The 27,978-nt window shown below is 46.2% G+C and overlaps 1 protein-coding gene across 3 annotated transcripts in view; it reads left to right on the forward strand.

Moving 5' to 3' along the window:
- Positions 1-18,933: 18,933 nt before the first annotated feature.
- MRPS18A (mitochondrial ribosomal protein S18A) overlaps positions 18,934-27,978 on the forward strand; it is a 31,058-nt gene continuing 22,013 nt past the window's right edge. For all 3 annotated transcript variants that reach the window (XM_044776752.2, XM_044776751.2, XM_044776753.2), the window contains exons 1-2: positions 18,934-19,531; positions 26,730-26,761. In XM_044776752.2, coding sequence (XP_044632687.1) covers positions 19,420-19,531; positions 26,730-26,761 — 144 coding nt within the window. In that variant the 5' untranslated portion in view covers positions 18,934-19,419. The remainder of the gene's footprint in view (positions 19,532-26,729; positions 26,762-27,978) is intronic.

Below are 27,978 nucleotides of genomic sequence, written 5' to 3' on the forward strand. Positions count from 1 at the left end.
GCTTCATATTGTGGGAGACTGCGGGCCAGCTGGGGAGGGTAGGTCATCTGGGGTGACCGGCATGTGGAGCCCAAGAGTCACAGCCACAGACAAGATGAAGAGGGGAGGGGAAGAGAAAGCTGGGAGCCATGCAGGCACCTGCAGGGTCCTGGGCTTATGCAGCAAGAGACAGAGAACCGTGGGGGAGGAGTAAGCAAGGGAGTGACAAGGTCTTCTTTCTGGCTTAGAGAGACCACTCTGGCAGGAGAAAGAAGGATCCAAAGGGGAAAACCCTGGGCCCTGTCAGGCAACTTCATGGTCTATGAGCCCTTCCTGCCCTTTACACCAAGCAGGACTCTGTCTACACATGTTTGAATGACGTTTCATTCACCAGAATGTTAAGGGAAGGGAAAGGAAGAGAGCCCCACACATGGCTGGTCTGGACACTGTCCTAGGCCCCAAAGGTGTGTAATGCCAGGTCCGGCTGGTCCCCACTGGTATCAGCTGTAACCCCAACAGGGGCTCAGAGGAGAACAAGAGAGAGCCTTTCATGGGGAGGTTGGGCTAGAAAATAATGCTAGAGATTTAAGATACTCAGCAAACACTGAGTGCTTAGCATACGCTAGGCCCTGTCTCAATGCTTTATACATTAATCCTATGGAGTAGGTTCTATTACTGTCCCCCCTTTTCAGAATGAAATAACTAGGGCCCAGAGAGGTCCCAGTGTCTACCGTGGGATTCAAATCCAGGGTCTGGCTCCTTTTGTTTGTTCAAGAAATACTCTTTAAGCGCCTAGTATGTGCCAGGCTCTGTCTAGACGCCCAGGACACGACAGTGGATATGTAGTGAATTTACGAATAGTCCATGTTGTCAACGACTGTGCTGTGCTACCTCCCTAGGGTGGGATGAACAGAAGCAAAGGTCGGTCCTCACGCTTGGAAAGGATGCTTGGTGCCCATGGCATTATCAGCCCAGCCACTCTGCTGAGAAGCTGGTAGGCTCTGGGGCTCATGCCCCCTCTCTAATAGCTAGGCTACTGGACAGAGGACCTAGGGCTCAGGCCCTGAGAGCCCTTCCTACAGTCTCTCTGGGCTGTACCCAATCTCTTGGAGGCCATTGGGGAGGGGCAGTTTGCCAGGCAGACTTCACAGAGGAAACAGGGGAGGCTCCATTTCTCCCTCCCCCAGGCTTCTCCTGGCCCTGCAGCTCAGAGGGCCTCTCTCAGGCTTGGGGACCAGAGCAGATAGACAGGGGAAATGGCAGGACACTGGGGCAACTGGGCTGCTCTCCTGCCTGGGTGGTCAGTGGCTACCTCTGCAACAGTGACTCAGCAGCAGGCCACGAAAGCCAGGACAAGGGAGAGAAGGCTCTGGTGTTGCAGTCTTGCACAAGCTGCTCCAGGCTAGCGGGCTGAGGGCCAGGTCGGCCTCAAGGGTGTGGACTAGGGTAGGCGTGTGTGTTGGAGGGATCTTTGGGGGCTTTCTTGAATTCATAGGCCCAGGGCAAGAAAGACATTCTCTGAGTTTGTATTCCCACTGCAGGCTCTCTAGAGCCTGCCCATGCCCTTGTCCCAACCAGTTCCTTTCTTCCCTCCCTTTCCTGAAGAACCTCCCTGAAATGCTGCCTCCTCCAAGAAGCCTTCCTGAAGTGACAGGAGTTAATGCCTCTCCTTCCCTCCAATCCTTGTACGGATGCATACACTGACTGAGGGCTTCTCCAGCGTTTTCCTCAAACTGTCATCCAAGTCAAGGAGTATGACCCTCTACCCAGGCGCAGGCCTCCTGACACGACAGTCAAACCTCTTCGCCTCCTGATCTTTTAGCTTCAAATATACGTGAGCTTTGTATTCTACTCCAGGATATAGCTATCTCTGTTATTGCATTTTTAAAATATCTTAAGTTACTTACAAAGTGAATCATAATTTTTTTCGTAAGATCTTCTAGGAAATTGATGCCCCAAGAAGATGCCCCGTGTTTAACCTGTAACTTTGTAACCTACTTGGGACTTCAGCATGAACGTCATGTATACCTCCATTGGAGGACCAATGAGGCAACAAGCTTCAGCCAGAGGGACACAGAATTTCTCGCTGGTACAGAGACACAGAGCCCTGCAGTCCTTAGGGGCAGCCGGGCAGTTGGGCAGCTGGAGCCCTCTGTGTAAACAGGGTACTGTTCAAACACCATCTGGTTCTCTGGGTGCCACGATGTGACTGTGGTGAGCAAGCAGTTATCTAGAACAGTGGTTCTCAAACTTGGCTGCAAATTAGAAACATCTGAGGATCTTCTAAAAATCCTGATGCTCAGGCCACAGCCTACACCAATTAAATCAGCATCTCTGAGGATGAAATCCAGTCAAGAGTAGATTTTAAAGTTCCCCAAAAGATTCCAATATGCAGCTGAGTTTAAGGACCAGTGATCTAGGCCAACACCTTTATAATGCAGGTGGAGATGCTGAGACCCAGGGAGGAGAAGCGATTGTCCAAGGTCACACAGCAGGGCAGTGGCTGAACCCAAGTCTTCTAGTGAGCAAGGCAAGCCGCCTCCTGCTGTGCACCCACCCCTACCCTTCTCCCCATCCCCTGAGTTGCCGTGGGAACTGAGCTGACCAACTGCTGCTCCCACATGGACCTTGGAGTTCCTGGCTCAAGGCTGGCTCAGAGGAAGAGATCCAGGACAGACGAATAGAGCGCCACACCCCAATGTGCCCTCATTCAAGCAGCCCCTGAGGCTGGATGCCTCAGGGCAGAGCCCCACCCGGAAATTCTCCAGGCCTGGACACCACCCTGGATTTAGCAGGAGCCCAGGGAGACTCGGGGGACAGGTGGGGCTGGCAGCAGGACAACCAAGGGGAGATGTGCTACAGCCATGGGCAAAATAGCTAGGAGTGGGGATGGATGATGACTTCCCTGACCCCACCCTGTGGAGCCCCTGTACTCCGGGCTCCCTCCGCTCCCCACCGTCCTACTGACACACTGACCCTTGCCCTCCACCTCCCCACTCTCACCCCTGATGAGGAGGTGACAGAAATACTGGCAGCCTAAGGGTTGTCAGCAACCGTTTTCATTCCGGGGTCTGGCTGGTCCTGCCAGGTCCATCCTGGGCCCCACAGGGCTTTGTGTCCAGGCCATCCTGTCTGCGGGGTACACAACGCACTAAACAGAACCCCTGGAGGCAGAAGAGGAGGCATCCCAGGGGCTCTGAGTCATTGAACTTGGGGCATCCACAGCCCTTGTTGGGGGGAGGTTCATGGGGGAAGACAAAGAGGCTGAACAAGGAGTCAAGTCAGTCCTTTTGTCCTCTGCCTCTCCTATCTTCCAACCCAGCACTTCTCAATCCTGGCAGCACAGAGAAGCACCTGGGGGGGTTTTTCAACTGCTGATACCTGGGGTCCAGCCCCAAGGGAGTTCAATTTAACTGGTGGATTTAACTCAAAGAGAGGCTGGGGCATCTTCTGCATTTAAAGTTCCACAGGTGATTCCAAAGTGCAACCAGGAGCGAGACTCCCTCCTGATGGAATCATGTGGACAGGAGGATGGATTCTCTCACTGGGCAGAGGCTCAGGGAAAGAGTCTGCCCTTTCTGGGGCTGCAGGGCGGGTGATACACCCTGAGACTCCTGCTTCAAGTCCATCATGAGCACGATGCAGTAAAAGGTCCTGGTTAGGGCATGAGCAGACCATGGTCCTCGCTTTCCCCTGTCCTGGCCTTGGGCAAGTTATTTGGCTTCTCAGAGCCTCAATTTCTTCCTCCATAAAATGGAGAGAATAGTTGCCACCTGGGAGATACTTGTGATAATTAAGTGACTAAGTCTACACAGTCCGGAGCAATTAGTAAGCAATCAATAAAAGGTGGCCTTTGATTATAAAAAATAAAAGCCGATTTCACACCCATGTTCATAGCAGCATTATTCACGATAGCTAAAACATGGAAGCAACCCAAGGGCCCGTCAACAGAGAGATGAATGGATAAGCAAAATGTGATATATATACACAGTGGAATATTATTCAGCCTTAAAAAGGAAGGAAATTCTAACATATGCTACAATATGAATGAACCCTGAAGACATGATGCTAAGTGAAATAAGCCAGTCACAAAAAAAAAAAACGAAACCGTATGATTCCACTTATACGAGACACTTGGAGTAATCAACATCATAGAGACAGAAAGTAGGATGGTGGTTACCAGTGGCTGGGGGGAGAGTGAAATTGGGAGTTAGCATTTAATGGGGACAGAGTTTCAGATTTGCAAGATGAAAAGAGTCCTGGAGATGGATGGTGGTGATGGCTGCACAACGATGTGAATGTATTTAATACAGAGGAACCATACACTTAAAAATGGTTAAGACGGTAAATTTTGTTTTCCATGTTTTACCACAATTTAAAAAACGTGGAAAAAAATAAAATCAAAGCCAGAATTGGGGATGCAGCTGACCACAGGCCTGAGTGAGGCTTTTCCCAGGGAAGGGTGGACACGCAGCCCTGCCTTCAGGCCTGCCCTTCTGAGACAGATACAGCGGGACAGACGCACGATGAATGAACTCAGGATTTACACTGCTAATAAACAGGAAATAATAGATGGGTTTAAATATTTACACCGTACGCAGGCTTCAGGGTGAGGACATTTCCAGGGAGGGCAGAAAGCGGGAGGGGGAGGGGAAGGGGAAGAGACAGAAGGAGAATGTAAACCTTGGTAGAAAATGGGGGTTGAAGCCGCCCAAACATGTTTCAAGTGCACCCAGGAAGAGCCGGGGAGGGGAAACCCCTGTCCAGCCCAGGGCGTGTGCAGAAGCCTGGGCCGTGCTGTTCCTTCCTTCAAGGGGAGATCCTTGTTCACCCAGCAAAGACTAGAAGAGAATGTAATCAAATTAGGACTCGTTATTCTAAATTACTGTCTCCAGCGGGGAAGGCAGGCAGGCAGGGAGCCTGGAAAGGGGAAGCGAGTTGTTTTCCAGGACACTGCTCCTTCTCCAACTCCGTCTGTCCCCAAGCCCTTTCCCTCCCTTTGCGTTCCCCTGTCCTGGCCTCTCTCTCTCTCCATCCTGAGCTCCGCTCTCCCTCCCCCAACCCCACCAGCTCCTGGGTAGATTCACGGTGGGGAGCAGAGCAGGCACTTCTTACTCTCAGCAGGTGACCATGGGTGGGACCAGAAGGAACACCCTGCCCCTCAGGACTACCTGACCTGACAGGCCAAAAATAATTTTTCCAGCCCCTCCCACCTCCCAACCAGAGAAAGAAAATACAATCCCTCTATTTTTAGATGCCAAGTCACTTGATGGACTAGGAGTCTGTCTCTAACTTGCTGTGTCACTTTGGGCAAGTCACTTGTCCTCTCTGGAGTTGGGAGGTCATTCCAGAAAGAGGAACGCCCTCTGCCTGCCCTTTCCTGCCTCCCAGGACTGCTGGGAGAACAAGGGATAATTCTACTGGTCAGAGACCCTCAAATCTGGGAGGCTGGAGGCCTGAGGCAGATGACATGCACAGGCCTCAGTGAAAGAGGCAGCCGGGACTGTGGAACGGCCCCATGCCCTGCACCCCCACAGAGATCCCAGCACCAACCTGGCCTGGAAGCCCCTAAGGAGCATCCTGTGCGTCCCCCAGCCCCCACTCAAGCCTGATGCAGTCTCTCAGAGAGGAGGGTAGCAGGACTTAGGTCCCTTTGAAAGGTCATATGGGCTCAAAAGAGGAAAGAAAAGAAAGCATCCTCCCTCTCGCTCTGCTCAGGGTACCTCCCAATGACCGAAAGGAGTGGGCAGGGAGGCTGGCTCCACTTCCTCCCCTGGGTTCTCACGGTCCAAGGCCTGGCAGCTTGTGGTGATAAATATAACAGAAAATCTTCTCAGGGGTCAAAAGGAAACTGTGAGCAATGGGGAAAGGTGGCATTTTTCCAAACACCAAGTTATGACAGCCTGCTCTCTCTCTCTCATAAACACACACACGCACATGCGCATATGTACACATGAGCTGTGCATGGAGCACATACCACATGGTCATGAGTATCCATGTCACAGATAAAATCTAGTTTACATTCTTTTATTATTAATACACTTTAATAAATTCATCCTGAAACTGTCAGGTCCAAAGTTGACCCAGAGTTTGCCATAAGCTGGGAAGGACAGTACAAGGGAGTGTCGTGACTGCCCTTTCCTGGCCACTGCAGTCTTCTCCCCACCCCTACCTACCCTCCAGCCCCCACCCCTACCCACTGCCACCTAAGGACAGTCTTCCTGAGGTGTCTGCAATGTCTTCTGCAGGAACAGCAGGGCGGGAGGGAAGGAAAGCAGGAGGGAGCTTAGCTCCCTGACCCCCAGCCTCTCCCCATCCTCACCCCAGCAACGGAAGCACTATAGCTCTAGAGCGATTGAATCATAAAGCTGGAGATGACCTCAGAGAATCCCTGCCCAATCTTTCACTCTTCAGATGAGGTCACTGGAGTCCAGAGCAGTCCAGGCCATGCCCCAGGTCACGCGGCCAGTCAGAGGCAGACCGAACAGCAGGTCCAGCTCTCCTGACCTCTCACCAGCAATGATTCCCTAGGCTTTCTTCAGCTGTCTCCTTCCTCCCTCTCCCACGACAATTGTCTCAGTCAGCTGGGGCTGCTATAACAAAATGCCATAGACTAGGTGGCTTAAAAATCAGACATTCATTTCTCACAGTTTCTGAAGGCTGAGTAGTCCAGGATCAAGGTGCCAACAGATCTGGTTCTCGGTGAGAGTCCATTTCGTGGCTTGCAGATGGCCCCATTCTCACTGTGTCTTCACAAGGCAGAGAGAAAAGCTCTGGTGCCTCTCCCTCTTTTTATAAGGGCACTAAGCTCATCACTGGGGCTCCATCCTTGTGACTGATCTAAACCTAAGCACCTCCCCAAGGCCCCACCTCCTAATGCCATCACATTGGGGGGCAGAGCTTCAACATATAGATTTAGGGAAGACACAAACATTCAGTCCATGACAACCACTCTGTGGCTTTTGTCCCCTAGTAGGCCTTTCAAGGATTCTGAGGAAAATCATTACAAATAGTAGAGCTCCCCAGGGGCCCTGCCAACTGGTTGCTAATGTAGCCTCCCTCTCACCTAGATGCCCAGCTCTGGCCCTCTGAGAACGCCCACAGCAACCAGATAGCGCTGGGAAGACCTAGGCATCTTCCCTGGATTCAGATCATGCCTTTTGGCAGAGTTCCTACCATATCCAAATGCCAGATCATGGCCCACTGGCAGCCCTCCCACCTAGTGACTCCTCAAACATTGTTGTCACAGGAGGAGAAAGTGAGGCTCACCAAGGTGAATGGACTGGCCCAGGCTAGAGCACCCAGGTCTTCCACTCCGTGGTGGGCACCATGTCACACTGTTCAGACCCCATTTTAGGAGTAAAGACCCCATTTTCCAGATGCTGAGAGTGCTGCAGGCAGGAAGCCCTGAGCTGACAATCTCTGTCGAGACTGCCTGGCTGAAGAGAGGTGACCTGCCCACATCCAGTGGGCTGATTGTCATGAAGATATAAAGACCTGGCTCTCTTGTCCCTACTTAAGACAACACTGAAGTATCATCCCAGCTTTGGAACTCCCTGTGGGAGGCTGGGCCCTTTCACTGGCAGCCCAATGCAGCTTGCTTCCTCCCCCTGCCAATCCTCCTTCCTTCCCTTCCCTTTAGCAGACATGGATCCTAAGAGCTCTCCCTGGAAAACTCAGTGCACGCTAACCTGAGTCTCAGAGTCCTCTTCTTGGGGAACCCAGTCTGCAACATACTCTGAATCCAGAAGCTTTCCATTGCTCTGAAATAACTTGCACCTTGTTCAGGGAAATAAACTTTCCCAAAGGAAGGTAAAAATTAAACTGGGCTCCTTGGGGAACATGGAAGTTGAAGAGGACATGGCTCCTCACCCTGGTGGAAGTCAGAAGGAAAAGCAAGTCCACCAGCTGACAGTCAAGATATTAAAGGAAGGTTTCACAAGAGCAAGATGGCAATTGGCACAGATGCTTGTAAAGACCTGCCTTGGTATCAGACAGTCTGACAGAGGAGTGGATTACAGAGTATGAGCACTTTGGCACTGTGACATCCACATGAGGATGAACATGACATTAGTTGACATCAAGCCCATCAGACCTAAGACGGCACATTCTCTCTCAATCTTGGGCACATTAACAGATGTAGGGTGTTGAGATGAGGGTGTCAATAGCCCAATAATATCCTGTACTGGTCACACCACATCTGGGACACTGGGCCCAGCTTAGGGCATCATATTTTAATGAAGATATTGACCAGCTTCAGCTGCACACCAGAGTGCTGAGGTCTGGAACTTATGTGAGAAAAATAGAAGTTAAGGATGATTGGACCAAAACAGACTTGGGTGCCAATGCTGTCTTCCAATCATTTAAATGCCATAGTGTAGAAAAGGATTACAGGGCAGAGCAAGGACCAGCAGGTATAAGTCCCAGAGGGGCAGGTTTGGGCTGTCCAAAAATGGAGCAGTTCACCTTGCATAGCAGCGTGTGCCCCATCAGCTGGGAAAACCCTCTCAAAGCATCTCATGGATGCTGTCATGGCACAAGCTGCTAATTGTCTGACATGCATTCTCTCCTTCTTTGTTAGTGTGTAATTGCACCTCTGAATTTTAGCTGTGCACGTGGCTACCCAGAATTAAGACGTTTCCCAGAAGCCCTTGCAGCAAGGTATAGCTACATAACTAAGTTCTGGCAATATAAGGGATATAAGCTAAAGTGTATACAACTTCCACTTGGCTCTTTAAAGGATGGCATGTTAGGCTTCATTTATTGCTCCTTTCTGCTTCCTAGACTATTTGGGCAGAATGGCTGGAGCTCAAGCAGTCAGCTAGAACTATGAGGTAGCAAAGCAATCAGCTAGTAGGAGGTGGGTCTCTGACTGCTCCCAGCGTCCTCTGCCACTTTATTAAGTCCCTGCTGTTTGCAGAGCTGACCGGACTCCTAACTGACACAGGGGTGATGATTTGTTAGTTTTTCTGTCCAGCACTTTCTCTTCTTCTCAAAACAGTACTTCCCTTCTTTGGGGAAACTCCTCTTCTTTTGCCTTTCCTGCAGCTTCTCCATATAGTTCCACTGGGGCCTGCCAATCTTAGTATCCCAAGCCCCATCTTGAGGCTAGAACTGCTGGCAGCCTCACCAAGAGAGAACGAGTGAATAAAGCCAAAATGCAGATAGAAACAGAGACAAGAGAAGGAGAGGAGGAGCCTGGGGGAGGCTGAGTCTCTGGTTCCAGTTGCCCCCGAGCCCCACTGAACCCTGCCCATCCTGGGTTGGTTATAAGAAGTAGCAAATGTCCTTCTACAAGCCTTCTACAGTCATGTCACTTACAACCCAGAGAGTCCTGGCTAACGTGGAATAGCATGCAATCCAGGAGCAGCCCAACACTGGAGTCACAGGAAAGAAAGAGAATATTCAGGAAGGTCAGATGGAAGAAGTCCTGACAAAGGAGGTGAGAAGTGGGCCAGGCCTTGAAAGAAGGGAGGGCTTTGACTAGGAGCTGAAGGAGGGCACTGCTGAAGAGGAACATGGTGGGAGTAAAGGAGAGAAGAAACATGAGCACAGGATAGGTTTTGAGAGCCTGTGTGGGAGAAGAGGGGGGAAGGTGAGAATGGTGGGGAGTGCCACATCACAGAAGGCCCTATCTGTCAAGCTGCCAAGTTGAGACTTTAGTCCCCTGGGCCAGCAGTTCTCAGACTTTAGTCTTCCAAGAGTTCCTTAAGAATGCCTATTCAGAGGCCAGCTATGGGTGATGAGATGCCATCAAGCAAGGAAGTGACCAGGGGTGTTTAGAAAAGTTAGATAGAGACCTTAGAGTAGACTGGAGATGGGGAAAATGAAGGCAATGGGCAAATTGAGGTATTGGAAGATGGTGGAAATTGAAATGGTAAGGAAGAGGGGGAAATCAAAGGTAACTGAAATTTATGAAATTTATGAAAACTTTGGAAATTGGTGGAATGGTAGTCAACGGTGATGCTGTGAATGACAAGGGAGACCGACAGCACTGATGGCATTTATCAGGAAGGTAGTGGTGGCCTTACTTAAACATGGCATGCATTCAAGCTCCTTCGGAAGAACCAAAGAGAAATTCCCGTAGGCAGTCAGAGACAGAGGGTAGAGATCAAGAGAGCTTTGCTGTGGATTTGGACTTAACAGCTTCAAGGTGAGAGCCAAGGAGTGGAAGTGGGTGAACTCTCTGAAGGATAGCAGATGGGGAGGAGGACGCTAAAGACTGAAGTCTGCCAATCTAGGTGGCAAGGATGGCACTGTGTACACAATCAGAATTCTAGAACCAGAAGGGACTCCTTACTGACGGAGAAACTGAGGCCCAGAGAGCGTATCTGACTTCAGGTTGCCAGTTGGTTAGAGAAGAGCTGGATTTCAGTCTACAGCTCTTTCTTTTGCTTTTGCATAAGTCCCCATGTACGTGCAGGGCACAGCATCTGCATAGAGGGCCATTTTGTACCCATTAGCAAAACTGTGCCAATAGCTCCAAAGTGTTCAAAAAGGTTAAAATCCTCTCCTTATGCAAGAAGTGGATTCGGGCACTGAGAAAGAAACCTGATGAGCTTCTCAGCCTGACAGGGACACGAAGGCCTTTTCAGAAAGGGCATCCAGCCCTCTGCAGAACCGCCCGGCCATAGCTAGCGCTGGCTTAGTTTGGGAGGAAACTGAGTTGAGTGGGTCTCACTGGCCCCAACCACTGGCTGAAGCTGGGGTGAAGCTAATGCCGGCCAAGCGCTGGAGGTCCCTACTAGGGTGCACTCACTTGGAAAGGATTCCGGCCTGTGCCTGGGCAGTGCACACAAAGGACACAGGAGGCTTTCTCTCCTTCTGCAGGCTTGTTTGGGGCCTCCTTTCTCTGGCCTCACTTTCCTGAAAGGTTTTTGGGGTTCCGAAGGCCCCTAAAGCTGCCTCTCACCAATTCCACTTCTCTTGAATTTTCCTCCCTTATTCTTCTTAGGGCAGCATGCCCTAGTGATTCAACACAGAAACGAATCAGTTTTGCTTTATAATTAATCTTTCTGGTACATTTACGTTGTATGTGCTTTTTCTGAATGTGTGTTTTATTTCACTATTTTTTAAAGTTTTTGAAAGCTGGGGAGAGAGAAAGCAAATAAATCCCAGGGCAATCATCTGGTGTACAAAATGTTTCTTTGTCAGACAAGAGCTTTCACGCCCGGAGAGTGGTCCCCTGGCGTATGCAATCATTTGTTGACAAAAGGCACATAGTAGCTGCTCAATTGATACTTGTTGGCGAAATGAATCAATGAACGAACGAGGGGATAAGATGAAGAATTTAGGCAGTGTAAGAGCCCTATCAAGGAAGAGAAGCCACACTAAAAAATCAATGGAAAACATTGAATTAGCGAGGACTCTGGACACTCCCCAGTTGTTTCCGGGCTCATTGCGTCAAACAGGGCACACCTGTAGAGAGGCCACCACCAAGCAAGGACTTCTTTGTTCAAGGTCTCCTCACCCACCCCCACTCATACCTGTTTGAAGGCAGCAGCCCAAACAAGCAAGGAACCGCCCTTTTTTAAAGGTCATGGGAAATGGAGGTAAGCAACCAGGAGAGCTGAAAGCCAGCAGTCCCTGGCTGTCCCCCAACCCAGTGGTCTCCACAGATTGAGGTGCTGTCCCTTCCCTCATCTACACAAAGCCAGTTGGGGAGGAGGGGCAGCAGCTGCAAATAAAACTAAACCCCTTCTTGGGAGGCTCACTGCCTCAGCTCTTGGCCTGGGCAGGGCAGGCCACATGTTGTTATGGTTCAGTCGACCAGCTGGGAATCAACAGGGGGGTTGTAAGGGAACCACATTAATTAGGGGAAAGCAAACATGCCAGTCGCTTGCTCTGCCAGGCCTTTCTCTGGTTTCTCTCGCAGCCCCCTCCCACTGTGGTCTCTACCAGATCAGCTGCCTCCACCTCCCCGCGCCTTTTCATTGCCTCTGCTCATTCACAGCAAACATCTGTGTGGCTTTTGGCTCTGATCCACTCTTCCTGGGCGAGGTAGGAGGACGACTGGAAGAGCACACTCATCCACAGCTGGGACCAGAACTGCCTCAGCCCCGAAGGCATGGACAGGCTGACCCACCCGTGGCTTCCTAACTTTCGCCCTCACTCTGGCCTGAGCTGGCTGTCCCATTGGCTGGCAACAAGTCACTGGACCAGATCATTTTTTATTGGCAAAATGAACATTTTTGGGTTCACCTTGTGTGAATATTTCCCTGAACATCTTCATTAGGACGCTTTACTTGGGACTTGAGTTATCTCCAGATTTAAGATATAAGGTCCAGGGCAAGGGGTGGAGGAAGGAAGAAAAATTTCCTCGGGGAATGGGGTGGAGGCAAGGAGGTGGGCTCCTCAGAAGAGGGGGTGGATAGAAGATTTTGTCAGGATAAAGAGTGGTTCATCAGCCTCCCTTCTCTCATATATGTGCATACAGTATCATCACTGCTTTTCAAGTGCCAGGATTGCTATTGAAGCTGGAAATAGTTCTTCTCATGCATGAGAGCAACTCTGCCAACAGCCCCAGAAACTCTGGCTCATGAAAAGACTCTTCCTTTAGGTGACAGCTACCATTTTGCAGCCCCCAGAGAGGGGCCCTCACTCCCTTTTATTCCACAACACAGTTATACTTAAAAAAAAAAAAATCACAACATACCCAACTGGGGAGAGGGGTGTATAAGACTCACTCATGAAAAAGAAGATGCTATTTTTGGAGTAGGGAGATAGGTCTTAAAAACATGTTCAAATTAAAAGCAATCTAAATGCCTAGCACTTGGGAATTTGTTGAGTAACTTATGACACTTCCAGACAATGAAATAGTACACAGCCATTAAAAATAGTACTAAAGGACAGAAAAAGACACCAAATAGAGATTCCAGAAACAGATCTACATCAGAAAATGCAATGGGAAAAAGTATGATATTTTTAATACAGTCATGCACCATATAATGACATTTCAGTCAATGATGGATAACATATACGACAGCAGTCCCATAAGATTATAATGGAACTAAAATATTCCTATCACCTAGTGACATTGTAGCCATCATAACGTGGTTGCATGACACATTACTCACACATGTGTGATGATGCTGGTGTAAACAAAGCTACTGTGCTGCCAGTCATATAAAAGTATAGCACATACAATTATGTACAGTACATAATACTTGATAATAATAAATGACTACATTACTGGTTTATATATTTACTATACTATACTTTTTATTGTTACTTTAGAGTGTACTCTTTATACTTATTAAAAAAAAACTTTACTGTGAAACAGTATGCAGTGTTGCACTGGCAGCAGCCTCATACATCTCATGTTTACCGCATCTCTTGATTGCATCATTTTCTCTTGTACTTGATTTAATCTTGTGTTGTTTTGTTCACCACAGCCCCTAAGCATACAAAATCCACTGCTAATGTTGCCAATAAGAGACCTGTCAAGTGATTGATGTGAAAATGAAATTAAAAGTGATTAAGGATTACAAAGGTGGAAAATCAGTGATGGTTATTGCTCGCCAGTCAGGCATGTCCCATCCCACCACAGCTACAATCTTGAAGAACAAGAACAAAGCGATAGAAGCTGCTAAAGGATCTGCTTCATTGTCGGCAACAAGACTAAGAAAAATTCCAGAAGAGTGTTTTTTAGACATAGAGAAACTTCTTATGACCTGGACTAAAAACTAGACACAGAAGTGTATCCCTCTCAGCATCTTGATGATCACAGCCAAAACAAAAAGTTTATTTGCGATGTTGAAAGAAAAGGCTGGACTTGACTATGATGTTGAATTTACTGCTGCCTCTGGGTGGTTTAAACAATTCAAGAATCATTATTCATTACATGATGTGAAACTGAGTAGTGAGTCTGCAAGTGGTAATGTGAAGGCAGCTGAAGAATTTTTGGAAACTCTAGATAAGTTGATTGTGGAGGAAAATCACTTGCTAGGGCAAATATTCAATGTGGATGAAACCTTCCTATTCTGGAAACAGATGCTTGAAAGGACTTTTATCCATAAGGAGGCCACATCAATGCCAGGTTTCAAGGCTTTTAAGGATAGGATAACAGTCTTGCTTGGGGGCAATGTTGCAGGCTACAAATTGAAACCCTTTGTGATTTGACACAGTGAGAATCCAGAGCCTTCAAGCGTATCAATAAGCACACTCTGCCAGTGTAGTACAGGAGCAATAAGACATCATGGATGAAACAGTCCCTCTTCCAAGATGCTCTCCTAAATTGCTCTGCCAGCAAAATGGAAAAGTACTGTTTGGAAAATAACATACCTTTGAAGATTTTGCTTATTGCTGATAATGCTCCTTGACATCCTCCTTTTATTTGTGATCTTCATCTCAATATCAAAGCAGTGTTTCTCCCTCCAAACACAACCTGTGTGATCCAACTAATGGATCAAGGAGTTTAGCAGTTTTTAAGGCCTACTGTCTGAGGAGGACCTTTTCCCAGGCTATCGCTGCAACTGAAGAAGACACTGATAAAATTCTGGAAGGATTACAACATACATGACTTCATCAAGAACATTGCTTGGGCTTGGGGTGATGTCACCAAGGAATGTATGTATGGCCTCTGGAAGAAGACACACAAGAGGTTCATCCATGACTTCAAAGGATTTGCCAAGGATGAGGAGGTTGCAAAAATCAACAAGGCTGTGGTTGCGATGGCAAACAGCTTTAACCTGAGCGTGAATGAGGACGATATTGAGGAGCTCCTAGAGGTGGTTCCTGAGGAATTGACTAATGAGGAGGTGGAACTGCAACAGGAACACATAGCAGAAGAATAGGTAAGAGAAAAGGAAACTGCAGGAGAAAAAAAAAGAAGAGGAACCCCCAAGAAAATTCACAGTGAAGGGTTTAGCAGAAGCTTTTGCAGACCTCAACAAGCTCCTTAAAAAGTTTGAAAACTGGGCCCTAACACTGGAAGGTTTTCAATAATAGAGAGGGATGTTCATGGTGCATTATCTGCTTACAAGCAAATCTTTGATGAAAGATAGGAACAAACCAAGCAAACCACCGTGGACATATTTCTGAAGAGTGACACCTCCTCAAGAAGAGCCTCAGGCAGGTCCTTCAGGAGGTATTCCTGAAGAAGACATTGTTATCATAGGAGATGACAGCTTCATGCATGTTATTGACCCGGAAGATCTTCTAGTGGGACAAGATGTGGAGGTGGAAGACAGTGATATTGACGATCCTGACCCTGTGTAGGGATATGTGTTTGTGTCTTAGTTTTTAACAAGAAAGATTAAAAAGTAAAAAAAATTTTCAATTTCTTAAATAGAAAAAAGCTTATAGAGTAAGGATATAAAGAAAAAATATTTTTGTAAAGCTGTACAATGTGTTTGTGTTTTAAGCTACGTGTTATTACAAAAGAGTCAAAAAGTTTTAAAAATTTAAAAGTTTATAAAGTAAAAAAGTTACAGTAAGCTAAGGCTAATTTATCACTGAAGAAAAAAAGATATTTTTTATAAATTTAGTATAACCTAAGTGTATAGTATTTATAAAGTCTACAGTAGCATACAGTAATGTCCTAGGCCTTCACATCCACTCACCACTCACTCACTGACTCACACAGAGCAACTTCCATCCTGCAAGCTCCATTCACGGTAAGTGCCCTATACAAGTATATCATTTTTTATCTTTTATACTACATTTTTATTGTACCTTCTCTATGTTTAGACATGTTTAGATACACAAATATTTAAACTGGGTTACAATTGCCTACAGTATTCAGTACAGTAACATGCTGTACAGGTTTGTAGCCTAGGAGCAACAGACCATATCATAAAGGGTAGGTGTGTAGTAGGCTATACTATCCAGGTTTAAGCACACTCTATGATATTCACACAATGACAAAATCACCTAATGACGCCATTCTCAGAATGTATCCCTGTCATCAAGCAATGCATGACTGTAAATGGTGCTGGGTCAGTTAAATATCACTATGGAGAAAAAAAAAGAATCTTAATGCCAATCTCAGACCACATAATGAAACCACTCCAAATAAATTTTAGATCTAATGTGAAAGGTAAAACAATAAAGGTTTTGGAAGAAAGCATAGGAGAAGTTCTTCATGACGTTGAAGAAGAAAAATAATTTAAATGAGAAACCAAAAATGCCAACCATAAAGGAAAAAACCCTGACAAATTACACTATATTAAAAATTAAAGGGGCCAGCCCAGTGGTACAGCGGTTAAGTTTGCACGTTCCACTTTGGCAGCCCAGTGTTCACCAGTTTGGATCCCGGGTGTGGACCTACACACCTCTTGTCAAGCCATGCTGTAGCAGGTGTCCTACATATAGAGGAAAATGGGCATGAATGTTAGCTCAGGGCCAGTCTTCCTCAGCAAAAAAGAGGAGGATTGGCAGCAGATGTTAGCTCAGGGCTAATCTTCCTCAAAAAAACCCCCACAAAAGTTAAAAATACTTTTCATCAAAAAATATACTATAGAAGAATGAAAAGGCAACCCACAGAGAGGGAGATGATATTTGCAATACATACATCCAACAAAGAACAAGTATCCAAAATATATAAGTAACTTCTACAAATCAATGAGAAAAAGACAGGAAACCCAACATAAAATGAGGCAAAGACTTGAACAGACATTTTACAAAAGAAAATATCTAAATGGCTTATAAACATGAAAAGTGATTCATCTTCATTAGGCATCAGAGAAAAATGAATTAAATACACAATGCGATCCTATCCCATAATCACCAGAATGGCCAAGATGAAAAATACAAAAAAAATATCAAATACTGAAAAGGATGTGGAGCAACCAGAACTCTTATACACAGCTCATACCAGAATAAACTGTACAAGTGCTTTGGAAAACGGTTTGGGAGTATCTGCTAAAGCTGAGTACATACTCTATAACCCAACGTTCTACTTCTAGATATATTCCTGAGAGAAATTTGTTCTTGTGTTCACCAAAATCATATAGAAGAATGTTCATCACAGCAGTATTTGTAAGAGTCCCAACTGGGAAGTATTCAAATCTTATCAACAAAAAAAAGGATAAATAAATTGTGGTATAATGACAGAGAAACATTATTCCACAATGAGAATGAATAAATGACAACCATATATAACAATATGGGTGAATCTCACAAACATGATGTTGATGAACAGATGAAAGCAGACGCAGAAGAGTACAAGCCATATAAGATTCTAATAAAGTTCAAATGCAGGAAAAAGTAATTTATGGTGCAAAAAGTCAGGACAATGATTACCTTTGGCGGGGGGTAGTATCTGGAAGGAGACACCAGAGAGGGTTCTAGAGTGCTAGTACTGTTCTACTTCTTGTTGTTGTATGCTCCCTTTGTGAAAATTCATCAAGCTGTACACTGATCATTTGCGTATTTTCTTATATAGGTTAGTCTTTTAAGAAAAATTTTTTAAGCCTAGTTTCCTGAGCAAAATCTGGTCTCACAGAATTGTTTTTTCATGTAGGAACAAATAATAAATGGATTTAGAAAAATAATATACTACAAAGCAAAGAACATGTACAGTATTATTTCATTTTGCTAATTGCAAATCATGCTTATCTCTGGATTATGGATGATATTTATTTTCTTTTTACTTTATGTATTGTTTCATTTTTCTACAATGATCACATGTAACTTATTGCAGAAAATACAAGTTGCTTTTTAAAATAAAATTTGATTATGATAAGTTAGGATAAGATAATGAGAGGAGGGCTAGCACTGGAATATTCAGCTCATTATGTCCAAAAGAAGCTCTGGGTGGGGCTCTGTTACTGCCCTGGTCCCTACCAGATCCCCAGAAGTTGAGGACTTGTAAAGAAATAAGGGATGTGGTACAAGCAGCAAGGACTCGAGGTCATCTGTACAGATGGAAGGTGGGACCTATAGAGAGAGCCAAGGCTTTCCTGATCCTGGCCAGGATACCTAGACCTATACCCTGCCAAAACCTTCTGTTCCACTCCTAACCCATGTGTCCGTTTCACCCACCTAGATTGACCTTTCTCTCAAGTTCCCCCTTGCCGGAATCTGCCTTTGCTGAACGCAAAGTTTAAAGGTACCCCAACATCGCATTTCCCCTCCTCTCCTTGTCTATAGTGATGCCACTCAACGTCCCCATGCAGCAGCTGCTCTGCATCCTAGTCCACCAGAGTGGCAGTCCCAACTGGAAGATGGGCTCCTTCCCCTCCCCTTCATGGGGGAACATGCTGTGCCATTTAATAAGCCTGACTTTCCCATTTACGAATCAGAGTAGCATAATTAGAAAATCTCCCTCCAGATTTATTGTGGAGGGTGGGAAAGAATATCCTAACCACCAAATGGAAGAATTGAGTTGTGAATGGCTTTCTTTCTTATGTAGGCCCAGGGGAACATCCTATATGTTCTGTGAATCCAAAAGAGGGAAAATTGGGCAGTTGTGTTTTCTTTGTGGTACTATAAGCTTCCTTACTAGGCAAGTAGGTCAAACTTCTGAAAAGTTTGGCCCTGGCACAAGTGCCATCTCAGTAATTGCCCTATTAATTAGTTTATGTTTATTGAGCACTTATGTTTTATCTCATTTAATCTTCACAACAACCCTATAAAATAGGTTCTACTCATTCATACAAGTATACATTGCACTCTTATTACGTGTCAAGCACCGTGCTAAGCACTTGGCATATGAGAGTCAACAAAAAACAATGTCCCTGCCTTCATGGAGCTTACAGTCTGGTGGGGAGACACATATATAAACGTAAAGCTGCAATTATGCCAAGTACTAAAATGGAGAGGTATCTGGTGCTGAGAACCAGTAACAGGGAGGTTTTTAAGGAAGACTCCTCTGTTGAAGTGAAGTTTGAGCTGAGCTCTGAGTAATACTAGGAGTTTACCATGTAGCCAAAGAGCAGGCGGAGGCAATAGCTTGCCAAAGACCCTGGAGCCAAAAGGAAGTGCTAAGTATGAGCCTGAAAGACGGGGGGGGGGGGGGGAGGGGGAGGGAAATATTAATTCTATCCCACGTCTGCCTGATACCTGATGCTCCAGAACCAGAATTCCTAACCATTTCAACCTCTCCGTACGTAGGTCCGTACCGAGCTTGTGGCCTAGGTGCAGCCACAAGAAGCTGAAAACCCACATCTGACTTGCAGAGAAGAAAAAGCTTTAAAGAAGTAGAGAAAGCGCACGCGATTTTACGGAGCAGCCAGCCAGGGAAAGAAAGCGACCTTGGAGATTTCGAGGACTGGCAGACAGGAGCTAGAAGGCCTCCCCTAAATCCTTGGAATGTAGCATAAGCTTGACACAGAGACCTCTCCCCCTAGGCCAAAGCCAGAGAGTTGAGAAAACAAAAGCAACACGAGTAACGGAGCGGCAACCTCCAAAGCTGCCCAATTCCTGCCCACCACTGCGGCTGCGCGCACACCGTTCCGGAAGCGGAAGTGCATAAGAGGTCAGCGTTGGTTTTTCAAGATGGCGGCGCTCAATGTGTTGGTCACGGGCTGTGGGCGGCTGTTCCGAGGGCTCGTGGGACTCCCGGCCGCTACCGGCTGGGCTCGGCCTGCAGCTCGCGGGTTCAGGGAAGGTGAGTACTGGGTCCCAGATACCTCCCAAGGTTGAGGAGAAGAGCGGCAGAGGTTGCTTCCTCCACCCCCTGTGCGCCCCTCCTTCCCTTTCCTTCGCGGGGTTCCGAGACGACGGAGATGCCGGCGCTCCGGGGCTGCTTGAAAGCCCCTTCCAGCTCCTGATTGCTGTTATCTTGACTCCCGACCCCTCGTGAATGTCCTGACGGGCAGGGAGACGGGGAGAGGACGGAGAGAAGGACGTGCTTCCTTAGCAAGGACAGAAAAGAAACCTGTCCCAGGGTTCAGGAAAGTTTTCGGTAAGGGTCTGCAGGTTAATTCTCCCTTCTGTGTTCTCCGAACCGCCGCCTCCTTCATTAAAGAATTCCTGGGCCATGAGGGAAGGACATCTGGATACCCTCCCAAGGCTTCCTTTTCCAGTTTCTCCTCTGAACATGCTGTGATCTGACGGCGGCTTTTTCTACCCGGGCCGCTAGTTTCCCTGAGAGGTGGAAGCCAAGGTGGAAAGGCCTTTGAACAGCTGAAACAGAGGCAAATGCCAGATGGTGGTTCTGCTTTTCGTCAGTCTTAAGTCTGGAAAGGCATCCTGATTCTAGCATTGAACTGAGAGCTTACTGAAGGCCGAGTGCTATACTTCAAGCTGTGAAGGGATTCTGGATAAAGAGAAAATATGGCCCTTTTTCTGAGAAGTTTGGTTCTAATGAGATTGTACCTATACGCTGCAATAAATACGAGTTAGGTACAGTAGTCCCCCCTTATCTGAGCGGGTACGTTCCAAGACCCCCAGTGCATGCCTGAAACCGTGGATAGTACTGAACCATATATATATATATGAACTATGTTTTTTTCTAAACATACATATCTACGATAAAGTTTAATTTACAAATTAGGCACAGTAAGAGATTAACAACAATAACTTATAAAGTAGATCAATTATAACAATACACTGTAATAAAAGTTACTATAGATCTTAGCAACCTCAGCAGATGATTTTTTTCGTCAAGAATTTTCACTTTTTCACTTAAAGCATTTTAAAGCTTTTCATAGGCATGTCTGAATTGCCAGCATCACTACTCTTGTGCATTATTAAGTAAAATAAGGGTTACTTGAACACAAGCACTGCGATACACAACAGTCCATAGGATAACCATGTCTACTAAGTGACTGATAGGAGGGTAGCCTATACAGCCTGGGTGGGATGGACAAAAGGATGATGCACAAATCAAGTAGGACAGCGAGAGATTTCATCACACTACTCACAATGGTGGGAAATTTAAAACTTATGAATTTTTTGTTTCTGGGATTTTCCATTTAATATTTTCAGACCGTGGTTGACCATGAGTAACTGAAACCATGGATAAGGGGGGACTACTGTATTTACATGAGGAAGTACAAGGAGATTTGGTTAACAGAAACAGGAACCCAATTGGAAGTTCTTATAAGGGGTTGTAGGGATGTGTCTTGAACAGGCTTATAAAAGGATGGAATATGGCAGAGAATGAAAAGGTCTTTCAGGACATAGCCTTCCTTTGTACACTGCTGGAAGCAGGAAAGCATGAGTGATGTGCAACAGAAGTGATGTGGTTTTGTTTTTTTAAGATTCTGGCATAGTATTGACCAGCGTGTCCTTTAAAGCTGAGACGTATCCAGAGGAAAAGAGTGACCATTGTGTCAGAGGGAGCAGAAAAGTCCAAAAAGAAGAGCCTGATGAAGAGACATTGGGTTTGTCTTAGAAGAGATCTCCTTTTTTAGCTTTCAAACAGCAATTTCAATACAATGGCAGACAAGGAGCTTACTTTGGGGAAATCAAAGAGATAGTTCATGAAGAAACGGAAATAGCAGGTATTTGTGAAGAATTTAGCTATGAAGGGAAGATGGAACATTTGCTAGAAAGAACAACAAAATCCAGATACTGTCTGGTTAACATTAGATAAACTAATCCATTAATAAAGAAAGACACCAAAGAGATCATGCTGATGATAGAAGGGTTTTGGATAAGATGTTTCATCTATTCCCATGCTGCAAATTAAGCATATGCCCATAACAATTTTGAGGGTGTCTGCCAAGTGTCAAACACTAATAGCTGAATTTTACATATCCTCTATGAAATTCAAAGTTGAAAACAGTTCTTTGCTATGTTCCCAGAGGATAGGCAAGACGAATAGTTTTGTTTTTTAACAAAGGAATATTCGAGATTCGAATTTTTTCAGTTGGAGAGTTTGTAAAATGATGGACTATGTAATCTGAAGTCCACCTCTCTGTCAATACTTGGGTTGAGGGCCCTTTTTTGTTACTCACTCTCAGACCTAACAGCTAAATAACTGAATTGATGTAGTCGTACATGAAGGCACTACCATATTCAGTCTTCTTCTTGAGAACCACCTGTCTGCAAAGCCTCTAAATGAAAAAACTTTCTCTTGGTATTCTACCCGTTACGTATAAGGCATAAAGCTAATTTGGGCTGGTCCCAGCTGGTGTATTTGACACCCAAACAATATTGTACACATAGAATTTTAAAGTTATGGGAAGGAAGCTGGGTGTCTTGCTGAAAATCTTCAAGCATGGTACTTTGCAACGTATCAGGTAGTACTACTTTATTTTAGTCAGAGTTCATAAGCACATGGCACCAGTACTCCTGTCGGTAGAGACCCTCAGTCTAAAGCAGTGGTTCTCAATTGGGGGCACTTCTGTATCCCAGGGAAGCAGAATATTTGGCAACATCTAGAGGCATTTTTGGTTTTCACAACTGGTACTCCTGGCATCTGGTGGATAGAGGCCAGGGATGCTTCTAAACATCTTAAGAGTGCACAGGACAGCTCCCCACAGCAAAGAACCACCTAACTCAGAATGTCAGTCCTATTGCTGTTGAGAAAGCCAGGTCTAAAGTTTGACAAGAGGGACGCACAAAGCCAAAAAAGATTATTATGGAAGAAGCAAGACTGAAGGATGACAAAAATGGAAACCGTAGTTTACTGAGTGGCTGCTGCAAGCACTGCTAGGTTTTCCCACATTTATTCAGTCTTCTCAACAATCCTGAAATCCTTTCTGACATTTTTACAAATGAAGAGATCTGATCCAGAGGGGTTCAGTAGCTGCTCAGCACCACACAGCTAGTAAGTTGTGGAGTTGGAAGTAGAGCCGGCATTCTTTCCTCTCCACCAGTAACATCACCTTGGTACTCCACGGCAGGGTTTCCCAGGTCCCTCCCTTCCCTGAAAGTTCTCATCAGTTAATTTACTGAAGACCATTTAGTGTTTTTATGGTTGACCCCGCCAGGCTTAGCAAAGGTTGTCATAGAGCTCATTCCTGCCCTATCACTTGTAGAGCGCTTATGAAGGAAATGTATTTAAAACAAGAAAAATGAACACTTACAACTCTGAATTAACAGTAATGGTCTGTCAGACGCTCAGAGCAGAGTATGTTGAAATGAGTAAGGCTGAAGGGGATTCTCCTTATCTTTTCCAGTTAGCTAAGAAGGCTTTCTGGAGGACCTAACATTTCAGACAGGGATGTGCCCAGCAGGGTGGGCAGCCCTGTAGCTAAAAACTTTGAGAGAGGAGTGGGCAAGTTGGGGGCTTTAAAGAATTCAAAGGACTTATAGTCCAGAGTACCTTGCTAGTGGAAAGAGATTTTTGTGCAGCAATAAGACCTCATTCTGAAGCTAGAGCAGAGGACATTCTCTCAGGGTGCAAGGGCAAAGAAGGGAGTGGGTGAAAGAGAATCAGAAACCTTTAGTGGTAGAATTAAAGATGAGCAAAAGGGAGCAGTGCTTGAGGGAGGAAAGAGTTTGAGAAAAGTAGTCAATGGCTGGAAGTGTGGGCACACATCTCAGACACATACTCAACTCCCTGACCCTACATAAGACTGTTAGTGCCACCTTTTAGCCATCTTACCTTTTGTTTACTCCACTCCTTCACACCCTGTGTGGGACTTGGTTTCCATGGATCTTTTCCAAGAAGGACCTTGGTCCCTGGGCACTTCCTGCAGCAGCGCCCTCCACTCTTCCTCATTCATCTTTCCTCACTTCCTCCTTTACTAAACAGTTGGGTCTTTATACTGCTGCAGTTCACTGTGTCTGTGTTTCTGTGGCCATCGAGGTCTTTTTGCGTTCACTGCAATTTTACCGCAATGCTGTTTGCTCTAGACTGTTACAACTCAGTTATCTTGGACTCCATCCTAGGTGAGTATTTACTGAAGTACTCAAAGGACCTCTTTATGAGGCATGGACTTTATTATAGTAAAGTTCCCGTCCTTGGTTTAGTTCCCTTTTCTCCTCTAGAGTAAAGACTGTTCCCATTCTGTGTAACTCTCTGCAGTAGGTGGAGCTGGGCTGTACACTCCACGGGTGCTCTGCAGATGTGTTGTCTCATGTGGGACAGATTATTTGATATGTATGAGAAGTGCCTGTCTTAGAAGATTTGGGCCCTTTATTCTAGTTTAGGAAACTGCTTCATATCTGTCCTTGGTATTCTTGATATAGCCATATCTCAGAACACAAGGATGATTCTGTTTCTAAACGAGTTTTCTGTTCATGCCTAAGTCTCTTATTCCAACTTTTCTTAGCCACCCCCTTCTCTTGAATGGAGAGGAGGCCAGGGACGAAATGGATCTCAGGGTTTGTTTGGTTTTGACATGTTTTTGTATGCACACTGAAAATCAATGCTATTTTGATTCCTATCTCCTGTTTTCAGAGGCTTAAAATCTGCTTGGGCCTCTTCAGGCTCCAGCCAGGCCTTTTGCCTCTGCACTGAGACACCGCCCTGATCAATCTCAATCTCCTATGAGTTCTCAGGTCATTCCTTCTGGTTGACAAATTGTCTCTATTAGATAAGCATCTGCCTATTGTTTTACCCATTGGCTTATAGTAAGATGATTCACTGGCGCAGAGTTGCTGTGTGGGGAGCTTGTGAACAGTGAAGCTTGCCACAGGCTTTGATCTCTTTTCCAGGGGCCAGCGGGATGACTTCAGGGTTTGGTTCTTTGCCGGGAGTGATGTGTGTTTTGTTAGACTTGTTTACCTCATGGTTAGGACCCAAGTGCCTCCACGGAGAGAGGAACCACATGTTTATCCGCGTTGTGTTTCAGGGCATTGTTCTTGTGCTGACTCGAGTGGTACCGGAATGTGTCTCTCCTTTTGTTTCCTATCTGGGATTCTTAAAAACTGACTCCCAGCCTGTGCTCAGATTTGGTCCCCCGTCCCTCTCCCAACTTGGTTTGTGTAAATTTGCAAAGTTTCCGGGGTGCCTGGAAACCCGGCTGGGCTGGGGCTCCCTTCTGCTCCCCCATGTTTGTAGGTTGACACGTCACAGTGCCTGTCCCCCTGCAGCTGTGCTGGCCTCCAGACTGAGCACCAGGTTGAGCCTCACCCACATCCCGTTTGGGCTGGTCTCTGTTCTGTACAAGTAGATCCGTGTGTGGGGTGACGCATTTTCCTTTACAGGGAGAAACCTCGTTTGTCTTTGAATTGATTAGTGACTGCAGTTCTCTGGAGAAAGCCTCAGGGCCTTTCTGGCCATTGTTACTCCTTCGTGTGTCTGGAGTTGGACATTGAGGGGCTCTTGGGCTGGTTGTTTTGGAGTAATGAGTCTTTATGAATGGCCTTGCCCAGAAAACAAATGAGGGACAATTCTAGGCAGTCTGTGTCCAATTAGGTGTCGGTCACAGAGCTCAGTAATCCCAGATGCTGTCGTGGGCCTCTGGTTGGGTTCGAATTGCCTCACTGTTTTCTTTAGACGTTCTCGTTCTCTCTTTTTATTGTTTATTTTTTATTGCAAAAGCACTACATGTTTATTTTAGCAGCTTTCGAAAATTACAGTTAGACATAATGAACAAACTGAAATCACCTCCTGCCCTACGAGAAGAAAATAGTGTTACCATTTAGGGGAGCCCCCTGAAGGCCATGTCTACCTGTGTGTATGCTGATGGACATGTTCTAGGGAGAGGTCCAGAACTCTCACTAGATGCCCACAATTAAGAACCTTAGGCTCTTTCTAATCTGTACTACTTCTTGCCTTGGCTGGAGCTGAGTGAAACTCATTGTGGTGGCCAAGCTGCTATTAAAATATGGTTTTAGTATTTGGAGAGACAGTTTGCAGCCTAGCTGTGTGGGCCAAAGTTTTCAGTTACAATAATTAGCAGTCAGAAGGGGACCATGACAAGTATTTTGCTCCCCAAATGCTAGCTAGCATTTATTGAGCATCTGCTGTGTGCCAGTTCCTATGCTAACAGCTATTGCTTCTCTCTTTCTAAAGAAACTGAGAGAACAAGGGAGAATCTCTAAGAACTTTCTATTTGATTATATATTTGCCAAATGTGGGCTGTTAGCTTAGTTCTTCCTTTGAATACTGTTGAAGTTGTTATTCTGCATCCTGGTTAAGTGAGATAGGAAATAGATACAGCCTGATGGATGTGTGCCACTTACTGTCTTGCCCTGAAGTTCCCTTCCCCTCAGACCTAAATTGGCAAAGAGCTGAGGGAGTCTACCTTGGCTTGGAGTTGTAGTACTCTCCTTAAGTTCTGCCTGGACCTAATATCCATAGCCCCCGTATCTCTTCTATCACCCGTCTCCAATGTAGGTAACAAAATGCAACCCTGCAGGGAGAGGAGAGGAGAAAAGAGGGTGTAACTCTCACAGCTGTCCTCTCAGCTTTAACACAGGCCCTCAGGATGAGTTTTAGGAGTGAACGTGTCTCGTTGCTTATCCACTGTGGGGCTCCTGGAGCAGTGTTAGTTCAGTGCTGTATTTTAGACTGCAGACTCTTCAAGGTCAGAAACTATGTTTGTCTGATTCTCTTCATGAAAGACACATGCAGTGGTTGCTTTTGGAGGTCTTTGAGATGCTGCTGCCCTCCACCCCCAACTCTTAGGTCATTGCTGCTGGCCATGGTAGGGCAGGATCTTGCCAATTCCCTTGGATAGAACCACGATGAATCTCGGCTTAAAAAGGCAAAAAGAGTGTGGAGACCCTTAATCCCAAAGAGATGATATTTAAGCATCTGGGCTTGCCCCCACGCAGCCTCGAGGGCATGGAGCCTGGGCACTCGGAGGTAAACCCTGCATGCTTTCTCTTCCAGGTGGGAACCATGGGAGAGTGCGGACTGAAGGCTCCATTTTTCTGCATGTGTAGAATTTAAACTGTTATTTGAAACTCCCTGTTCCTTATTAAATGGCTGACCTAATTTTTCCCCTTTATCTCTGCAGTGGTGGAGATCCAAGAAGGGAAGACGACTATAGTGAGTATCATCGAGTTGGCCACTTGCAACCTCTTTAAGGCTTGGAGCTGCCTGGCTGCTGCTCTGAGAGAGGGAGGCCCAAACTGGACTCCTGGCTCCAGGATCAGCTCCTCTGTGACTAAATCCCACAGTCTGCTCTTTTCAAGCTGCGTGCTGTAGTGTGGTTAATCAGGAACAGTCGCTGTGCCTGGACTGAGACATCTGTTATTTGATTAAAGTGGCCTTTTGTATGACACAGTCTCAGAGGTCTTTGCTGATATGTTCTCTGGCGGATGATAAATCACTTTCCCAAAGGGGAAACTAAGGCAGTGGCAGGACTGGAGGCCAGACTGAGTTGACCCAGGACCAGGAGCCTGGATCTCAGTTCCTTTCCTTTCTCCTAGAACGACTGAGCTACTTCTTAAATGATGCAATTTAAAAGGTGACACTCTCTGGGCCCTGGGCTCACTAGCTGTTGCCCTAGCTTGTCTGTTGGTAAGAAAGCTAGAACGATTCTTCATCCACCCACTCCCCCCTTTCTCTCATTGGGCCCATGTCACCTCCCCTCCTCAGAGAGTCATGGGACCCAGATTATCCTATAATCCCTAAAAGACAATGTTGTTTTCACATGGCCTTCCATGCCTCCAAGAAATCTTCAACCTCCCCAGAGTTCCCAGAAGCCTCTGTAACTTCCATGTCAACCAGGGATTTAACCCTTCTGGCAGCCACCCAAGCTCGGTCCTCCCCAAGGCAGTCTTCTCTCCAGGACAAGCCCTTAGGGTTCCCCCTTTGAGTCTTCCCCAAAATACTCCCTCAGCCTTTTCACTGCGTAGCCTCCAGACAGTTCTTTTAGGGGCCCCTATCCTCACAAGGCACCTTTTTGGGCTCCCTTATTCAAAGCCAAAGCAAGCATTCACCCTATCAACTCCATACTGGTGGAGAGAAACACATCTGGCTTTTGAGTGTGAAGGTTTTTCATATGGGGTGTGAATTGCTATTTGTAGAATGTACATGGAGACACTGGGGCACTGTGAGGGCCCTTGGGGGAGGGAAGCCCATCCATGCCTGGAGAGGCGCAGTCATGGCTGACTTTGTGTATGGCTCACTCTAGGGTCTCAGTTTCTTCATCTATAAAATAAGATCGTGATGCCTCCCTCACTAGGTTGTGGGGGTTAAATGAGATAATACATGTGAACTGTTATTAGCACAGAGCCAGGCATATAACGGGGAGTCAGTAA

This window comes from Equus asinus, chromosome 8, assembly GCF_041296235.1.
Source record: "Equus asinus isolate D_3611 breed Donkey chromosome 8, EquAss-T2T_v2, whole genome shotgun sequence".
NCBI classification, from domain to species: Eukaryota; Metazoa; Chordata; class Mammalia; order Perissodactyla; family Equidae; genus Equus; species Equus asinus.